The sequence below is a fragment of the Phycodurus eques genome, chromosome 13 (assembly GCF_024500275.1).
Source record: "Phycodurus eques isolate BA_2022a chromosome 13, UOR_Pequ_1.1, whole genome shotgun sequence".
Taxonomy (NCBI): Eukaryota; Metazoa; Chordata; class Actinopteri; order Syngnathiformes; family Syngnathidae; genus Phycodurus; species Phycodurus eques.
In genome coordinates, this window is record NC_084537.1 from 21062085 (window position 1) to 21081540 (window position 19456).

At 42.7% G+C, this 19456-nt stretch overlaps 2 protein-coding genes across 7 annotated transcripts in view; one reads left to right on the plus strand and one right to left on the minus strand.

The window, feature by feature from the left end:
• Nucleotides 1–3326, minus strand: part of mib1 (MIB E3 ubiquitin protein ligase 1) — a 66061-nt gene extending 62735 nt beyond the window's left edge. For 3 of the 5 annotated variants that reach the window (XM_061693549.1, XM_061693548.1, XM_061693547.1), the window contains exons 1-2: nucleotides 2554–3326; nucleotides 1359–1530 (exon numbers count right to left, since the gene is read on the minus strand). In XM_061693549.1, coding sequence (XP_061549533.1) covers nucleotides 1359–1530; nucleotides 2554–2782 — 401 coding nt within the window. In that variant the 5' untranslated portion in view covers nucleotides 2783–3326. The remainder of the gene's footprint in view (nucleotides 1–1358; nucleotides 1531–2553) is intronic. The other 2 variants (XM_061693546.1, XM_061693545.1) reach the window with 1 other exon arrangement.
• Nucleotides 3327–4765: 1439 nt separating this feature from the next.
• Nucleotides 4766–19198, plus strand: abhd3 (abhydrolase domain containing 3, phospholipase). Of its 2 annotated transcripts, XM_061693980.1 has the most exons (10): nucleotides 4766–4833; nucleotides 4911–5152; nucleotides 6700–6863; nucleotides 8331–8513; nucleotides 10142–10187; nucleotides 12398–12510; nucleotides 14008–14181; nucleotides 14933–14981; nucleotides 15217–15382; nucleotides 16705–19198. In XM_061693980.1, the coding sequence occupies exons 2-10, from the start codon at nucleotides 4991–4993 to the stop codon at nucleotides 16884–16886; spliced, it is 1239 nt and encodes a 412-aa protein (XP_061549964.1). In that variant the 5' UTR covers nucleotides 4766–4833; nucleotides 4911–4990; the 3' UTR covers nucleotides 16887–19198. The 2 variants fall into 2 exon arrangements, with proteins under 2 accessions (XP_061549964.1, XP_061549963.1); XM_061693979.1 differs by lacking the exon at nucleotides 4766–4833 and having other exon boundaries at nucleotides 4875–5152.
• Nucleotides 19199–19456: the final 258 nt, after the last annotated feature.

Consider the following 19456-nt stretch of genomic DNA (forward strand, 5'->3'; position numbering starts at 1 on the left):
TAGCACATAAAAAAAAAAAAAGTAACAATGCCACTGCAAAGACACTACTATGGCAGCTGGACAGTGGCGGTCCACCACTGTGAACCACTCCCTCCTCAGAATGGACTGAAAGAATCTAATGTGGTGTAAAAAAAAAGAAAAAGAAAAAAATAACACCACCCCACCACCCCCACCGCCACATCCTCTTTGGCAGACTAGTGTGATCCGGGGGGGCGCCCTCCGCAGCCATTGTGCTGTGTGCGCCGTCTGTCTCGAGGGGGAAATGAAGTTGTACTCGCTTGAAAAAGTCGCCGTCTGTTGGGCCATGTGTTCCTCTGTGTTGGGATGCTGGCTGGATGTAAAAGAAGCATCAGTGTGTGTAGAAAATAATCTAAGGCAAGTAAGCCAACTCAACCGCGGAGAGCACCAGTCATTATTAGGTGGGAGGCCTTTTAAAAAAAAAAATAATATATATATATATATATATATATACATGTATATATATATATTATAATAATAATAAAACTAGTGCATATATCCTATTTCTGAAAATAAACTTGTGAGATGCCAGCAAATCTCGTGAGACTGCAGCTCAGCATCTAATTCCACAAGGGTGTTTTGCTTTTTCTTTGTCTTTTACGTTTTGTGTGATTTCAACACAGATGAGTACAACTGATGATGGCATGGAGGAAAATTCTAACGATGACCACCAAAACACCATCATGCAGAAACACTCACATCCGCCACACGTGCGACCCCCGCCCTCCTGTGCCATTATGGCAAAGCCAAAAGGTAAGCAGATCTGCACTGAGCTTTGGTGGGATGCAAAGTTTAGTTAACAATGCTAGTTTCTGAAAACAACGCTAGGTTCTGCCAACTCGCCATTGGCCCAGCAGTATATGGGAAGGGGTATATGGTCGCTCACTTGCATGACACATGGCTGGCCCCTCAGAATGGCCCAATTCCAGCATGACAGGAAATAGAAACTGTTTTAAACTGTGAAAAAAAATGCATGTCTCCTCTGGGTTATTTCTTATGGTAAGTACTAAATATTGTTTTGAAATGAGGACGAAAGCCAAGCAGCGTCACTGGTTCCACTTTGGCAGTTGCGCCATGTATGGGAATCGCTGGCTTAATACTGCGTCCCAAAAATTTGAAGCGAGGCAAGTTTGTTGCCTGGCAACTGGGGGCTGGGAGCACACAGATAGTGTCTGCTTGTGAGGAAAGGCGCACTCACAAGATTCTCAAACATCACGTAAACACAGATACGCAAATTAAGGAGTAAAAGGGAGGTACACACTAAACACATTGCATTGTAACACAATCCTGTGTCTATGTTTTGTTTTGTTTTGTTTTTAAGCACAGTCAGCTTAACCAACCTCTCGCTGCCCGGGGTGGTGATCCTGTAGAAGCGGTGTCTCAGGTGATGTTTGTCGCCATGGTAACAGGTTGTGCAGAGGTCGTAATTGGTGCACTCAGCACATTTCCAGCGAATGCCAATGATGGGCTGCTGACGGCAGGTGTCGCACATTGTTCCGTCGTGCTTGATGCCTGCGAGGCAAGGAGGGGTGTTGGTGAGTTAAGTGGAGGTGTGGTTGCGAGTCGCTGCACATGAACACCACTGCGAATATTTTCATACACCCCTGAACCTAAAATATACTATAACCTTTACAGGCATACTTAATTTAACTAAACATTTGAATATGGAACAGTTCAATATTTCATTACTTTTTGCACAACTGGTTGTTTTGTAACAAGAAGCGGAACGGCAATATGTACAGGTGTTTGATCCATGAATCGACCAATTCATTTTCTGGTTCACTCAGATTTGGGTTTTTAATATTGCAGCCATAGACCGGCGGTTAAGATCGCCACATGCGACAGTGGGGGTCTCAGTTCAATCACCGGCAAAGGAGCGCGGGCAACGGACCATCCACCAACAACATCTCCCAGATGTGGCGTCCTTGAGCAAGACACCGGTACCCTGAGCTGTTACCCGGGCGCTAAGCTAACCCCCTGCTCCAGTGCGTGCGACAAACTGTATACGTTTGCAGTGTTCACTACAGTTATAGGTTAAAAGAGGTCCTATTCTGTGAATATGCATGCATGACCCGTCTTCTGAACAGTCCTCTTCATCATTCTGTTGAAATGTTGACATGAGACCAAGCCCTCCCAAGGCTTCAAACAGGATGTTCTCAGAGGGAAGTGGGTACTGTGCTTCGAGAGTTACAGTGTGTCACCAGAAGGATGTAACAGAGATACAAAGAGACTGGAAGAGTCACGGAAAGCAACTTAAGCGAACGTCTTTGTCAATGTACTACATTTTGGTTTAACTGTTCAACTCAAATCGACTGTATATTTAATTGTGTGTTGAATAGACAAAAAATAATTGCTGTACTTGCCGACTGTCCCACTACAAAATACAAGCGTACACATTCCATTTAGTTTATTGTCTGGCGGTCTTTCGGTCGGCTGCGTCCATCTAAGGCCCAGTAAACGAAACAACTACTCGCACTCCATCCGACTTGACTGACTGAGACGGTGGATGTGTACTGTAGTCGAAGAAGACGTTACCTGTAGGAGCACTGTCTAATATCCTCACGTCGTAGGCTCCAGAGCAACGGTAGTTCGCAGCGGTGCCGTTATCCCAGACGACCACAACCTCCTCGGGACTTTCAAAACTCCTGACGGTGCCGACGTGCCCCTCTCCCCCGTCCTGCTTGCCCCACTTCCAGTCGGGTCCCCGGACCACTCTCGCTCCGACTCCTTCCATCATGGCTCGGTTGTTCCTGCCGGTGGTCATTTACGAAACGAAGACGGGAGGGAGAACCAAAAAGCCCCAACGAATCTTTTGGAGTTAGCGAGCTAGCCGTGCGAGCTGGCTACCAGGCGGCGGCGGCGGGCAGTTTTTGAATGTCCACAACAGACGCCACACAGCCCCGCTAAGCTGCTTAAGGAGGTCGGGTCTTCTTTTGCCAAACAAACGCTGCATTCGTCGAGCACCCCTGGAAATGGGGAACGTAATTACGAGGAAAGCTGGCGAAGCGGCGACATTGTTTGTTGAGCTGACCCTCGCCGCCTCAAGAATGCTAACCTCTTCAACTTAGCAAGCTAAGCTAAACTGAAGCTAGCCCCAAACCCCTCCTTGCACGATCCAAGTCTTTGCCGTTATACTCGCTCTTTTTTTTCTTCCTATCCAAATTGTTTCGTGCGTGCGCAGATTATTCACCTGAAGGTGTTTTGGCTTTGTCGGCCCCGCAGACGGTCCTCTGTCTTGTCTAACCCTCTCCCTACCCCCCCCTGCTGGAGTCAAGTCGGAATAAACCCGCCGCCATCATTGTCAATCATCAACAACAACACAACAACTCGTTTGACGGAGATGCACGGAAAAGCACGAAGGAGACACGACAACGACCACGCGCGTTCCCGGCGGCGTGCTCGCGCATTCCGCATTTGTTTTGCGAAGTTTACGTGCCAGGCAACGGGCGATTCAAGGAGGATCAGAGGTTTAGGGGTGCGCAGATAAATTGCATTGTTTTGTACATTTTAACGCAATTTTATTGACACGTTTTTCGGGGGAGAAAAGCATGATACTTTAATGGAAAGTCATCTTCAATAACCTTTATCGGATTTGATAGTTTTGTCACAGACTTTTCCAAAAACTGTTACGTTGCACGTGGGAATTTGCGTTTTGCTCTTTCTCACAGGGTTCTGGAAAGGTCAGAGGAATGTTGAAATGTTTATTTTGAGCCTTTACCAGTTTAAACTATGTTTAATAAATGTAATTGTAATAAATACAGCACGTGTCATGTGATCGACATTAACAATATAGTGCAATATAGTCTGACTGCGCAGCATAACATAACCCATACGTAGAGTGAGTAGTTTTTCTTTATTTGTAATTTTTATTAGGCAGTGGTTGTCTTATTTTTACACTTGTAGGACAATTGAAACGCTTCTTACAATTTTGCACAATAAAGGTTTTATGATGGTGATGTCGCTGACTTTACATTACTTCATATAGGAAAAAAATAGTACACTTTTTATTATTTTAGTTCAATTAGAATGTTTACTGACAAGAATCTTGAGATTATTTCTATTATGCTGGTTCAATATATAAATAAATAAATTAAGACCATTTATTGGGGCTGAGTTTGCCTGATTTTTATTTTTATTTTATTTAAAAAAAAATACATTGTTTACATTGTAGTACGGTTGGGCAACATTTGAATTCGCCTCTTCCTATTTATGCACTATTTTAAAAAATGAATAAATCAGGATTTACAATTTACTAGACACTTGAGTATTTTTTTCCCCACTAAATACTTACTCTTAAGTAATTATTTGGTGGACGACTTTGAACTTTCACTTGAGTCATATTATTCTAAAGTAACAACACTTTTCAGGGGCGATTCTAGGATCAGAGGTTTAGGGGTTCTGGGATTCATTTTAGGTGAAAGGGCGGGCTACAAATGGCGGAACAAACCATTTTTCGAGGCAGGTACTGTGGTTTTACACTTTTCTAGGTTGCCTTAAAAACATACAGTTTATTTATTGATGTTTTGATATAAAATTGTAGGGGTGCTGGGGATTTATTTTTACCCGCAAAAAAAAAAAAAAAAAGGGGGCTAGAAATCCCTATGATGTTCAGTGCGAATGTGCACGGTTGTTTGTCGACCGGCAGGAAGCCCCTGGTGGACTCTGCCGGGATAGGCTCCAGCTCACCCGCCTCACCCAAAATAAGACAAAGAACTCGAGAAAATGGATGGACGACTGCAGGGTGGTCTAGTCCCTGAAGCACTGCAGGGGCATCGAGGGGTCGACGTTTATCTGGCCAAACAGCGCCATCGCTCGGTGACTATTGCACACGCAACCCGGCACTCCATGCCCCCCTTCCACCCTCATCTGGTCCCCTTGACTGTCTCCTTCAGTGCCAGGCAGCACACACGCACACACGCAGGCGCGCGCGCATCGACCGTGTCTGACTGGCGATCCGGCCGCTGTCCTTGCAATGATCTCGCCGGAGCTCAATTTGGACGTTTTGACGCGGGACCTGTCTCATTATCTGGAAAACCAAGTGAAAGTTGGTCTGCTGGGCTCGGGAGTGGGACTGTCTCTGGTGCTGGGCTTCAGCGCGGCGTACGCCTGCTACTACCTCATCTCGGTGGCCAAGGTAAATGAGGACATTTTGAGGAATTATTATGGGTGATGCACACGTGAATGGGACGCATCACCGCCGCCTGCGTGTGGTCGGAATGACACTCGACGAGGTGCATGCCGGTAAAAACGAGCCGCTGCACTTTGGCGCCATCATGGCACACATGCATGAAAAATCGCCCATCCGTCCATTTTCTGCAGCGCTTATTGTCACTAGGGTGGCCGGAGCTTTGCTCATTCCGAAAATCCACGACACCCACGCGTGTAACCGCGCACACACACACGTTCATGCAATTAATGTCGAGGCAGTAACAGTTCACTGGATGTCTCAATACTGTAAAGCAAAAAGTGTTCAAGTGCGCCCCCTTTGGGTATTTTTTTTTTTCATATTTTATTTATCCTTTTCTCCCTCTACAATGCAGTGTTTACCAACTATTATTAAAATCTGTTATTGTTTCTCAAACATTTTATGCCACCTTGAACAATAATTGCTTAATTTTTCAAGCACCGTCATCATGACCAACATTAAAATACAGTAGCGCAGTAGACGCAAGTGTTCATCATAAAAAAGGCAGAGGTTTTATTCCTAAATATATATATATATATATGTCATTATATTATTATATTTATAAACCACTGTAAACGTATTTTTATATTGTTTTCCTCTTTTCCCGAAATAATCAATGCAAATGACAGTCAAAATACATAATTTCCAAGTCACGAACTGTTAGACAATAATTGTAATGTTTTTAACGAATCTAAACGGTAAATAGATATTTTGAAGTAAAAGACTTCAAATGCACTGTTCCCACTTCTTACACACAATAGAGGTTCAAAACATTTTATAGGTTGTAAAGAACTGAAAACAGTCATTTGTTGAATTTGCAGCATCAGGAGCTCATATTTACCGAACTCAAAAGCCGTTCCAATCAAAAACATCTTATCAGGTCAAGTTACATTTGAACATTATTGGATATCAGCTTGGCAATTCTTGCATCCATCGGACTCGTGAGTCTTTTGAAAGCTTCTGCTGGAATTTATTTGCAGACATACATGGCTGCTATGGGCATAAAATGAAGGAAACTCATGTATGGCCCCCATCCTCCCCTGACCTCAACCCTATTTAGAACCTTTGGTGAATCCCCTAGAAAACAATCTATGAGGATGGGAGGCAGTTAACATCCAAACGGCAGCTCTGGGAGGCTAATCTGATGTCCTGGAAAGAAAAAACAACAACAAAGAAGCTACAAATATTCACAAATCCAATGGATGCAAGACTTGTGACTTTGTGTAGCATCTATCCAATAAGGGAGTCAATGTTAAAATGTAACTATTACAATGTTTTTATTTTAGTACATACTGTATTCATTAGTATTGTGTTTAATCTTGCTGCGCCCCTAACGTCATAGAGACAAACATGGCATATCGTAAAGTAGCTAGCTATCATAAAGTAGCATAGTGTAATGCATCATAGCATCATAGCTAGGTAAATAGACAGACAAGACAGACATTATATTTAACAGGACTATGGACAGCAGTACATTTGGTCATGTGTTTTTGCAGAAGCCGCAGCTCATCTCTGGGGGTAAGAAGTTCTACCAGTTCCTGCGCGAGCAATGTCCCATCGTGTCGGAGACCTACTATCCCACCTTCTGGTGCTGGGAGAGCCGCATTCAGACTCTGCTCAGACCCTTTGTCACCGCCAAGCCCGGAGTGGCCTACAGGAAGTGAGTCCCAGCCCACCATTGAATCTAGCACAAGAAGCGGATCACAGATTCCTGTTGTGACTCAACAGAGCGGCGTTGTGTTACGCTGAGAGGCAATCTCTCTTTATTCAACTGTTTCACAACTAATCTGAGTGTTGCTCTTAAGCAACGCGGCAAAGCTGGTAGGAGAAAAGAGGTCGTTTGTGCCGCGACTGTGGAAAAACAATGTGGAAAAATACTTGCCATCGTAAGGATCAAATAAAATTGTAATGACGAGAAAAAAAACATTTGCATATACATTACTATACGGTACGCTACATCACTGTCGTCATAAATGAACCTTTTTATAAATGAAAAAACAGTCAAAATACAACATGGGGAGCATTGATCACAGATTCCTGTGCTTTATCTATAGTCTTTTAAAATGATTTATAAACACACTGTCGTATCATCAATGGTGAAATTACAAGCAAATTTGCCGTGGTAATGCGCAATGTTTTCCATGCTAGTGCAGTTATTAAAGGTGACAGCCAAATTTGCTGGAGTTATATGTCGGAATAGCACAGGACCCCCCCCCCCCATCACTTTAACTCTGCAGTCATAATGAAGTTTCCAAGGCCAAAGAGTGACCAAAGTTTTTTTGTCTTTGGCAGTGCAGGTGAAACAACGCTGAGGATGAGCACCCTCCCTGCCTCTGCTCCCTCTCTTTGGTCAGGTGCATATTTCACAGAGCATCTGTAATTTCATGCTCCCTGTGCTAAAGGTGTAATGTACTCAGGCCAAGGTGGACCGGAGCGGGAGTTGATGGAGCATATAAGGATCCGCGAGCGGAGTGCTTTCTTTTCCGCGTTTATATTTTACAAAGCGCACTAGTGACTGTATGATCGCTGGGGAAATGAGCTGTCAGCGGAGGTATCGCTCCCTCATCCAATTCCTCCATTTGGCGCCGCAGCGATCACGCCGCCCGAGTAATCGCTTTCCCTACGACAGAAGTGCTTTTAAAATCGAAACACGGATGCATTTGAGATCATTTAAAGGAGACATGGATTCCCCCCCCCCCCCACACACACAATTTAAAACACTTCTCAGGTGTGTTACCAACATGTCTGAGGCATGCTTTTGTAAAAATACTCAAAAGTGGTGGTCGGCGGGGCCGTAGGCGCAGAATGGCAGCCACGCTTCCGTTAAACTGCCCCCTGCAGGGCAACGGTGGCTACACAAGTAGCTTCCCACCACGAGTGTGTGACTGTGGAGTAAATGAACAATGTGTGCTGTTGTAAAGCATCTTTGAGTATCATGAAAAGCGCTATATATGTGTAATTCATTCTTCTTATTATTAATAGTGTACCGCAAATAGATGGGTGTTCACTGTCAATATGTTTCTGATAAAGCGGTTGGCGTAGGAAGCACAAGGTGAAGCAGGTAAAGGACGAGGGCCATAAAAATGCACACGGCTGACTGCTGTGTTCCGCCTCTCTCTGCTCGCAGTGAGCTTATTAAGGCGGCAGACGGAGGGCAGATCTCTTTGGATTGGTTTGACAACGATGACAGCCTGGCTCATCCCGACTCCGCCTCCAGACCCACCGTCCTCCTCCTCCCGGGGCTGACCGGCACCAGCCGAGAGTCTTACATCCTGCACATGGTCGAGCAGAGCCGGGATCTGGGCTATAGGTGGGTGGTCTTGGTCCAGTTTTATAAGAAGGAAGTGCACTTAATGTCAAAAAGTAGCCACGCTACGCCTCATGTGCCACGTTTATTTATTTACGAGGCAAATGTTCTGTCCGCGGCACACCTGAATTAATCTTTCAGTAGCGCCTTTCACGCAGAGACCCTGCAAAATTAACACATCAGTGCCGTAACAGATGATATTGTTGCAAATCTGTAAGATTCCACAGAGTGACACAAAAACGACCCACTCATTGAAATAACTTTAAGACCCTCGTGTCTCTTTTACAATGAGATCTGGCAAAATAGCTGCACCAGTCGTAACAAAAGATTAAGGCGGCATTGATCCACCTTTTACTTTCACACAGAACATAGCAAAGAGATTTTCCATCACGGAAGACCTGTCATTTATCCACTTCAGCATTTTACACAGAACCCAGCAAAGCAGGATATTGATCTGATTCATTACTTAATAGCCAGTTATACACAGAAGGCCTGCAAAATTGCCACATCAGAGTTGAAACAGAAGATATTACTGCAAATGTGTGAGATCTCACATGGGGAACACAGAAAAGTCAGAAACAAGACCCACTCATTGAAACTACCGTAAGTCCCCAATCTCTTTTATACGGCGATCCCATGAACTGGAAGACCTTAATTCACTTTTACAAAGTGGGATATTGACCTGAGTGATTGGTTTGCAGTCTTTTACACACCGATTCCGAAAAATTGCTTCGCCGTAACGGAAGATTATTCTTTTTTTCACAATCACAATATCTCGCCTTGCTAGGTTGTGTGTAAAAGGCAAAGGCAGCTTTTTTTGCAAGACCGCCTGTTCCAGCGATTTTGCAGGATCCCCGTGTGCTGAGTTATTTTAGGTGCCGGGAACAAATCACGCAGCGGCGTGCGCTAAGAGCTGATTTTGCCACATTCGGGAAGCTTGGTGAACTCAGCATCTTGCACCCCTCACCCCTGTGTGTGTGTGTGTGTTTCGCTTAATGACTTGCAGCTTATCGTGCCACAAGCTTTGCAACTAAGCCCGGACCAGCTTCTGAGTGCATGCTGCAGTATGTTTTTTTGTTGTTGTTTTTTTAAATTAAAGCTACTCACCCGCTCCCTCACCGCGCTCAACCCCCCCCCCTTTGCTCTTTTATACAAGCCCCCACCCCTGCTGGTGAATTACTTTCCGCAAGTCCTTCACATAATAGATGACTGTAGCCAGGGATGATGCTGATGCTGCAAGTGCACCATACAAGCATGGAAGGAATGTTTCTATTAATAAGCATAAAATATATCTGTGTTTTTGTTTATGGAGCAAATGTAAGAAAATTACATTCAAATTGAATCAGGAGCGTCTTTATAAAATAAAAAAAAGTATACACAAACCCAACCTGATTGGTCTACATATATTAAAGGGGACATCTTATGTAAGATTACATGATAACATACAAATGTTATGATGACATGAAATTGAAGATTATATTAAACGTACTCTCCAATGACTAAGTCAGGCTCAGAGATGTTTGTTTCCTTGCTGTTTGTAACTGTTATACAGTCAGATCAAATGGTGAATCAACAAATGTAGTATTTCACTTTTGTCTGTATTTTATTTTATTTATTTTTGTATGTTTCAGAGCCGTGGTTTTCAACAACAGGGGCGTGTCGGGGGAAACTCTGCTGGTAAGCATCCAAGACCGAACCAAACATTTTCTGTTTAAATTCAAACCATCATCATGTTACCGTCGCAAATCTCAAGAAATTTCAGCTTTGGGAGCAAGGACTTACCCCACTCCAAGTACTTTTGTAGTGACGCCACTGCAGACGAAAACAGAACGTAGAGTGACAAAGGTCTGGCCGCGCAGTACATTATGGGCAATTACAAGTAATTATCAATTAAGTACACAAATCAATGCAATAGCATGTAGCTGAAAGTATGGTGGCTACTGCTACTAACTAGCATGAGTGCAGCAAAAACATGCGTTTGTGCTCCGAGGGTGACTGGTTTTACTTTAGTTTTATTACACAACAGTGGACAAATGAGCTTGGAGGGTTCGCAATTTGGGGGTAATTAGTCGCACCAGCCATGTTTCCTCCTCTCCTCCGCTCTTCTCGCGTTGTTGAATTATTATTACTAGCGTTAGCAGTCGCCACGGTTTCACTCTTTCACTCACATTTGCTTTATGCTGTTGTTAACGTTTGCCTGTCAAGAGGATGTTGTCCTTACTGGCAAGAAATACCGTTACATCAGATTGAATTTGTTTTTTTTTAAATACCGATCTCTTCAGAAATGTGAGCCGGCCGAGCGCGGGCCGTCCTGACACCTGGCTTAATGGCCTCGTACTGTATATTTAGCCAACACAAGGAGCTGTGTCGGAGCACTGTTCCTTTTGGCTACGTTAGCAATTACCAGACACTAGCTTGAAAAGTCACTGGGTTCATGAAGTTTAGTTCATTTTATTATGTGTAACCTTGGCACTGTGTCAGTCGGACAGAGTGGGGGGTCTTTGTCCCTTGTTTCAATTGGGAATTGTGGCACGTTCTGCGCGCATAACTCAGTATTTAAACACTCTTGTGTTCATTTTGTGTACTAGTGCGAGCATCATTGTTTGTTGTTCAAACGGGGCCAGGCTTTTAGAATGACCCTACTATGTACCACCAGCGCCCATTTCAAGGCCCTGGAAGCCTTTGCATTACAATTAACTCGCGGCAATTAGAAACAAGTAACCCTCAATATCGGTTTCACTGCGCAACACGAAACAGGAAGTCAGCCATTTTGGGCGAATTCCAGGGCTCGTACTTTTGACAAATTTACCCGAAGGAGCCCCGGTCAGAACCAGGTATGATAGACAAATGGGCAGCACTAAATTGCAAAGCCTTTTTTGCCTATTCTTCTGGTAGTGCCCGTTTATTTTACCTTGATTGCTTCAAGACACGATTACTGTACAACGATTGTTTCGAGTCCACGGAGCAATAGTAGATGAACGCATGATGGCTTCTGCTAACTAGCATGACCTGCCAACAAAAGGCAACAACATTAAGATCATCTTTGATACTGCGTAGGGAACTTGTTTGCAAAATGCAGTCAAGAGACTGTTAACATGCCTCTGTATGTGCTGCTGTTTTGCTTAGCAACAGAGCTCAAACAGGCTCAGCAGTTAACACTTAATTGTCAGTGTGTGCGGACAACAGCATTGCAGTTATGACTCGTTTTTCTTTGTTTTCTTTCCCTGATGGGAAAAGGGATGCTTCTACAGTATTTAAGAGAAGCTGGTTGTGGCTTTTTCACTCCAATACCAAACAGACTTCTGTAGGTTTGTGGAAGAAGCACACAAGGGGAGAAGTAAACAAGAATTTAGTGGTTAGCCCGAGTTTCTACTTGAATTTTAATGAAGGGCCCTGAGAACCTGGCGAGTCAGCAGCGTCAGGAGGACAAACGGGCATCCTGCCCACACAAGATAATGAATGAATGTTTTACAATGTAAAGTAACTTGCACTGTCTGACATGAAACACAAAAAGAAGTTAGAACCCCTACCTCGTCTGTGCTGCCGTGCAATTGAACCAGTGGGAGGGCTTACTTTTTACCGTCTTTGGCCTCATCATGTATGCAAAAAAAATATACAAAAATGATTGAATGGATTCTCTTTCCTGGCCATGTCCGTGATTTGCATGGCCGCTGCTTTCCGGGCAGAATTCATAGTGCTGGAAAAAAGTTTCCCCATTGGCAACGGAATATATTGGTACATGCCAGCAATACTGTACCTACTGTCTTTGTTATGACCATAAAAATGTATGCAAAATGTCTATATCTTTGATGTTTTTATTGTATTATTGTTGTTGTTACTGTAAAGATTGATCAATTTGATAGCGTTGTCTTTCCGTTCTGTCCCAGACGCCTCGGACCTACTGCGCCGCCAACACGGAAGACCTGGAAACCGTCATCGAGCACATCCACACGAGCTACGATACGGCGCCCATCATGGCGGCGGGAGTGTCTATGGGCGGGTAATGAAGCCACTTGCTCTGTTCGCTGGCAAATGTTGACAAATGCGACTGAAAGCGGCGATCGTCTGGGGCGGGGATTAAAAAGAGATTAACATAAATACCTCGACATGACAAAAATCCAGCGCACACGGATCATTTATGTTGATTAATATTGCCCTGCTCTGCATCTGCTTTGGCTAAGTCCAAGACATGAGAGGGAAATCAAGCAAGGAAGTGTGCGTTTCCTCAAATAGTGGCCTCTCCCCCACTGATTCCCAACCACTATGCAGTGAGAGTTCACTTGTTCTGCGGGAAAATTATCCAGTTTCACTGCATCGGTGGATTGATTTGAAAATTATTTATTTACTACAAATCATCTTTGTTCATGAATCTATGCCAGCGACGTATAGTGACAGGCAGAAGAATTAAATGCTCTTCCACTAGATGGCAGAAGGTACAGTAGTAATAAGTAATATTTTCAATTAAACAGTCCAAGATTTCACATTGCGTAAATTGAGACAAAATCATCCGTATTCAATAGGCTTATATATTTTTTTGTGACATTTTTGTTCCGTGTCGTCGGTGAGATTTTTATGTGATCACTCCACAATGTTGTGTGCGTCCATGTCTGCGACTTATTAGGTCCGTTTCTCTGCCCACGCCCTCTTTGTGCCGAAATGACCTTATGACTTAGCTAGCTACAACATAATTACCGCCAACTTTGTATTTTTGCTATAGAACAGGTGTTCCATAGTAATTTATGTCTTAAGGGAAAATAAAAATTTACTTTGTGACAGTTAACAATTTTTTTTGGGGGGTGGCCACTTACCTCGGATCGCACTAGATCCGCCCCTGCTGAGGATCAGAAAAAAAAAGAACACGCATTGAACACATTCAGAGTTGATACATTAAAACATTCTCACTTGGTTGGTTAGTTACATATCAAGAAAACTCAATGATTCAAAGAAGTTTCATTATTTTAATGCAGGATCTGTTTTTTGTTTGTTTGTTTGTTTGTTTGCTTATGCTAGCATGTTGCTAACTGCCAACTTACCTGCTATTCGAAGTAAACGAGATCAGAGGCTTTTGTTTTAACAATGCTAATTAGTTACGATAAATTTCAGTCAATTAGAGCGAAACCTCCAAGGTAAAACGCTGTATTGACTGCATTCGCAAATGAATTTTACCAGGCAGATGCTAAAATAAATAACAGGTAGCTGATATAGGTAGCTAACATAAAAAGTCACCAGAGAAGCTTGTCAACCAATGTAACTGTGTTTTACAGTTCCGTCAGTAAAGCGTTTAAGAGTGTGTTCTAATCAGTTTAACGTGTTCATAGGATGTGGTAGTGATAAAATTATTTAAAAAAAATTGTTTTTAATATGGTCTCTCTTTACCATGGATTTTTATCGACTGAGGGTGTACATGGGGTTCACTGTATATGGGTTAATTTTGATTGATGCTGGATTATTTACACCATTTCTTATAGCAAAGATTGTTTTTTCTTTGTGCCACCAGGATGATGCTGGCTAACTACTTGGGGCGCAAGGGCCAGGAGACGTGCCTGAGAGGGGTGGCGGTGTTCTCGGCGGGCTGGGACGTGTTCGAGTGCACGGCGTCGCTGGAAAAGCCGCTGGACCGCTTCCTCTTCAACTCCTACCTCACCAGCTGCCTGCAAGCTTCGGTGCACAGGTCAGCCGCTGGGCCAAAGCGGGATTAGCATGGCTGCTAGCTCGCTGTTAATGCTGTAAAGGGGGGGGGTGGGGCTTTTGCAGTCTGGAGATTAAATTGGAAATGCCCAATAATTTTTTTTTTTGCTTTTGACGTTTCTTTGAATTTGTGACAGCTAGTACACAAATGGTCATAAAATGTCATGGTCATATTGTCATATATAATGCGTTAATAATTTCTTTGATGTATGGATAGCATCCTATACTTACCAGGTTCACAATATCTGACATTAAAATTGTCATATTAAGTCATTCAGTAATAACCTCATGTATTAATGTCACGTATTAATAATTGAAAATTTTAAATCATATTAAAAATATAAAGTAATGTCACAAATACATAATGTTGTATATTAAGAATGTCATACATACATACATAAGAATTTGACTAATAACATCATGCATGAAGGACATCATAAATGAATGTCATCAATGAATGTCTGATATTGATAATGTCATATATTAATAGTTTCTGTATTAATAATGTCATGATATTAATATCATACAATGTATGATATTAAAGTCATGCATTAATAATGTATGCAACTAACAATGTCCTACATTAAAAATACCATAGGAAGTTTTTATTAATAGTTTGTATTATAAATGTTATATATATATATATATATATATATATATATATATATATATATATATATATATATATATATATATATATTGTGTGTGTGTGTCTTTGTTTGTCTGCCCACCAGGCACAGACCAGTGCTTGAAAAGTGTTACGACATCGACCACGTGATGAAGGTAGGCGATTGTTGTCACTCAACATGAGCAACTTTCATCCCGCCTGAGGAAGACAGAATTTCCCCGTCTCGTTTTCCTTGTGTTCCTGTTCTCTCTAAGCAGCCGCAGTCTTAGGTTTTCAAACTTTTCCAAGTCATTGCGTGAAAGCGCGCACAGTGGGGGCAAAGTCAGTTAAATGCCGAATTGTTGTTGTATTTTGCGATGAAAGAGGCTCGCTAACGCCGTCCCGCCACAGGCCAGGACCATCCGAGAGTTCGATGAGAGGTTCACGTCCATTATGTTCGGCTACGCCACGAATGACGACTACTACCACGACGCCAGTCCCGTCCACAGGCTGAGGTCCGTGCAGGTGCCCATGCTGTGCCTCAACGCTGCCGATGACGTCTTTTCCCCGTCTCACGGTGAAGGGCCTTCACGTCTCAGCTTCATTTTGCTCCACTGTAAATACAACCCCAATTCCAATGAAGTTGGGACGTTGTGTTAAACATAAATAAAAACAGATTTAGACGATGTTGCACGCCTCTGCAACATCGCGTGGACATCGGGGACAGTGCCTCTGGATTGGCAGACTGAGGTGGTGGTCCCCCTTTTTAAGAAGGGGGACCGGAGAGTGTGTTCCAACTACAGGGGGATCACACTGCTCAGCCTCCCTGGTAAGGTCTATTCAGGGGTGCTGGAGAAGAGGGTCCGTCGGGAAGTCGAATCTCAGATTCAGGAGGAGCTGTGCGGTTTTCGTCCTGGCCGTGAAACAGTGGGCCAGCTCTGCACCCTCTGCAGGGTCCTCGAGGGTGCATGGGAGTTCGCCCAACCAGTCTACATGTTTTTTGGACTTGGAGAAGGCGTTCGACCGTGTCTCTCGGGGAGTCCTGTGGGGGTGCTTCGGGAGCTTGGGGTACTGAACCCCCCGATACGGGCTGTTCGGTCCCTGTACGACCGGTGTCAGAGTTTGGTCCGCATTGCCGGCAGTAAGTCGGACTCGTTTCCGGTGAGGGCTGGACTTTGTCACCGATTCTGTTCATAACTTTTATGGACAGAATTTCTAGGCTCAGCCGAGGCGTAGAGGGGGTCCGGTTTGGTGGCCTCAGTATTGCATCTCTGCTTTTTGCAGATGATGTGGTTCTGTTGGCTTCATCAGGCCATGATCTCCAACTCTCACGAGAGCGGTTCTCAGCCGAGTGTGAAGAGGCTGGGATGAGAATCAGCACCTCCAAATCTGAGACCATGGTCCTCAGTCGGATCTCACCCCCGACCCGGAGAGGGCACTCCATCCCCGACCTGGAGTGCCCTCTCCGGGTCGGGGATGAGATCCTTCCCCAAGTGGAGGAGTTCAAGTATCTTGGGGTCTTGTTCACAAGTGAGGGAAGAATGGAACGGGAGATCGACAGGCGGATCGTTGCAGCGTCTGCAGTGATGCGGACATTGTATCGGTCTGTTGTGGTGAAGAAGGAGCTACGCCGAAAGGCGAAGCTATCGATTTTACCGGTCGATCTACATTCCTACCCTCACGAGCTGTGGGTTGTGACCCAACGAACAAGATCCCGGATACAAGCAGCCGAAATGAGTTTCCTCCCGCAGGGTGTCCGGGCTCTCCGGATGGATGTTTTAAATCATTCACTTATTTAGATAATTCTACAGAATTTATAGTTATTGAAATTTGGCACCAAAATGTGTCGAAATCTGTATAAAAATGAGTGTTTTTTTGTTTTGTTGTTGTTTTTGTCAGCCATCCCTGTGGAGGCCGTGAAGCAAAACCCCAACCTGGCCATGCTCATTACCTGCCACGGCGGCCATATTGGCTTCCTGGAGGGCCTGTGGCCGAGGCGGAGCACCTACATGGACCGAGTCTTCCGCCAGTTCGCCCGCGCCGTCATCGAGCAGGGCGGCCGACTCAAAGACCTCTCCTGAGACAGGCCACGCCCACCTCGTCCTTTCCTGCCGTCCTCGCTGCATTCTAGCCGTCCTTCTTTTGCTTCCTTCCATTGACTATCCATCCCATTCCTTTTTCTCGCCACAAGCAAAAGACAAGAACGTTGTTCTGGTTTGAATGGCACGTCCTATTGACTGCGGTCATTTGATTTATTTATTCCTCATACAATCATTGTTCGTGTCATTGAAAAGAACAATGTTAAACAGGAAAATACGTCAGTAGGATGTTAGCCCTCAGGAATTTAATTTAAAAAACATTTTTTCTCCTTTCTGTGGATTATTTTAAAGTCGTCACTTTCCTTTTTAAGTACTAGTTTTACCTTTTCTGGGATTTCTGTCCCCAAACGAGGCGCTAAAGCGAAAAAAAATTTGATTGCTTTGTCTCTTACTGACTACACAAAGCTTAACTCTATAAGTGCATGTCCGTAACTTATTTTTGCACATATTTATCCACTGTGTACTTTATCAGAAATCAAAAGGGGTTAATTATGCAGATTTTTCTGCATTTTATTTTTGTGCCACAGCTAAATAACTATAGCCAGTTAAAAAAAAAAAAAAAAAATTAAAATATAAATTCATTTATTAAATTACCCATGATTTAATTAAAATGCATATATTTATTGATTGTAAAACAATCAGATCATGTACATTGTAATTATTTGTTTTGTTGTAACCAATCAGGCTCTCCAAATAATTGATACATAATTTCCAATACATTTAATATGGATTAATTTAGAAAAAGGTACATGTTAAAATGTAATCATAATTGTATTTGTTGTTTAATTTTTTTTATTGTTTAATGTATGCAGTGTTTTAACCAAAGAGATTCCTTTAAATAATTTAATAATTAAATTGCCAATTAATTAGGATAAAGTATACACTTTACAATGTGAATCGGAAAAGTATTTTTTCATTTATTTATTTCATTTGATATATTTGGTGTTTTATCCAATCAGATTCCTTCAAATGTTTAAAAAATACTTTCTAGTCTATTGAATTTGAATTGATTTATTAAATTGCCCATGAATCAATTAAAATGAAATACATGTTTGATACATTTTAAAATATGTACAATTTATTTCCATTTTAATTTTGTGCTAAAGTCAATGAAGTCATTTGAAAAAAAAAATGTTAATGTGATTTTTTTTTTCTTCAAAGAGACTAATTTCTCATCTTAGTGTTCATGAAACTGTAATTCAACAACTTCACCACTAGGTAGAGACGCTACGCTGAACGAAAGCTGTGCATTCGTAGAAAGAATGCGTGACAAAACTCCTTGAGATGCCAGGTGCAATATGTTGTGATCATCTCCAGCCAAGAACTTTTATTTTTTGTTTGTCCATGAAACTGTAATTGCCCAATTTCCCCACAAAGTAAAGCAGCGATACTCTACTCCAGCTGTGCTTTCATAAACAGAATGTGTGACAAAACTCCTTAAGATTTCAGGTGCAATATGTTGTGGTCCTCTACGACTGTGAATAAAATTTGTATGTTGTTGTGTAAGGGTCAATTAAATTGTACTTCACCACTAAAGAAGCTACATTTTGTGTAGAAGGAATGTGTGACAAAACTCCTTAAGATGCCAGGTGCAATATGCTGTGGTCTTCTACAGCCTTGCGCTTGGATTTTTCATTAATGCTGCAACTTCACCACTAGGTAGAGAAACTACACTGTACTACAGCTGTGCATTCGTAGAAATAATGCATGATGAAACTCTATTAGATGCCAGGTGGGATATGTTGTGGTCATCTACAGCCAGGAGCTTTTTTTTTTCAAATGAAACGATAATTGCCCAGATTCCACAATATGTAGAACAGCTATACTTTCCTCCAGCTGCTCTTTCATAAAAAGACAAAGTGACAAAACTCCTTAAATAGTCAGGTGCGATATGATGTGGTCCGCTATGGCTGTGAATTTTACTTTTTGTCTAAGGGTCAATGAAACTACTTCGCCACCAGAGAAGCTACATTTTGCGTAGAATGAATGGTGTGTTATGTGGTGGTCGTCTACAGCCATGTGCTTTTATTTTCTTTTTGTTCATGAAACTGTAATTCACCAAATTCCTTCACTTCATCTGTGCTTTTATCCACTTTCATAAATGAATGACGACAAAACTCCATAAGATGCCAGGTGCAATATGCTGTGGTCAAACAAACCCTTTTTTTTTTCTTATTTCATTTTCCTCCCCATGAAAACGTGCAATAACAAATGAAAACAAAAGTGTCTGACTAGTTTATGCACATACTGTAATCGGCAATGAGTGTAATATGCGCTGTTTAATAAACATTGCAAGAGTCTCGATCGATTTGTTTGATTTGCTCTGCATTTTCCTGTACGGTTCAAAGATGTCAATTGCTCTTATATTGACACTAGCGTCTCAGCATTGACATTGCCAGCAGTGCATGATGGTAAAATTCCAAGGCACCACCTTCCCACTTACTGTCAGTAGAAATTTATTTTTTCCTACAATGGTATAATAACTATGTGTGATAGTTGTAATCATGGCAGTGCAAAGTCGAGTAACGTTAAGTAGTGCATTGCCTGAGGGC

Coding starts and splice junctions, on each gene's coding strand:
- abhd3 (XM_061693980.1), top strand. CDS start 4,991: ATGATCTCGCCGGAGCTCAATTTGGACGTTTTGACGCGGGACCTGTCT. Junction 12,511..14,007: donor GCGGGAGTGTCTATGGGCGG/GTAATGAAGCCA, acceptor TTGTGCCACCAG/GATGATGCTGGCTAACTACT. Junction 14,182..14,932: donor CTGCAAGCTTCGGTGCACAG/GTCAGCCGCTGG, acceptor TCTGCCCACCAG/GCACAGACCAGTGCTTGAAA.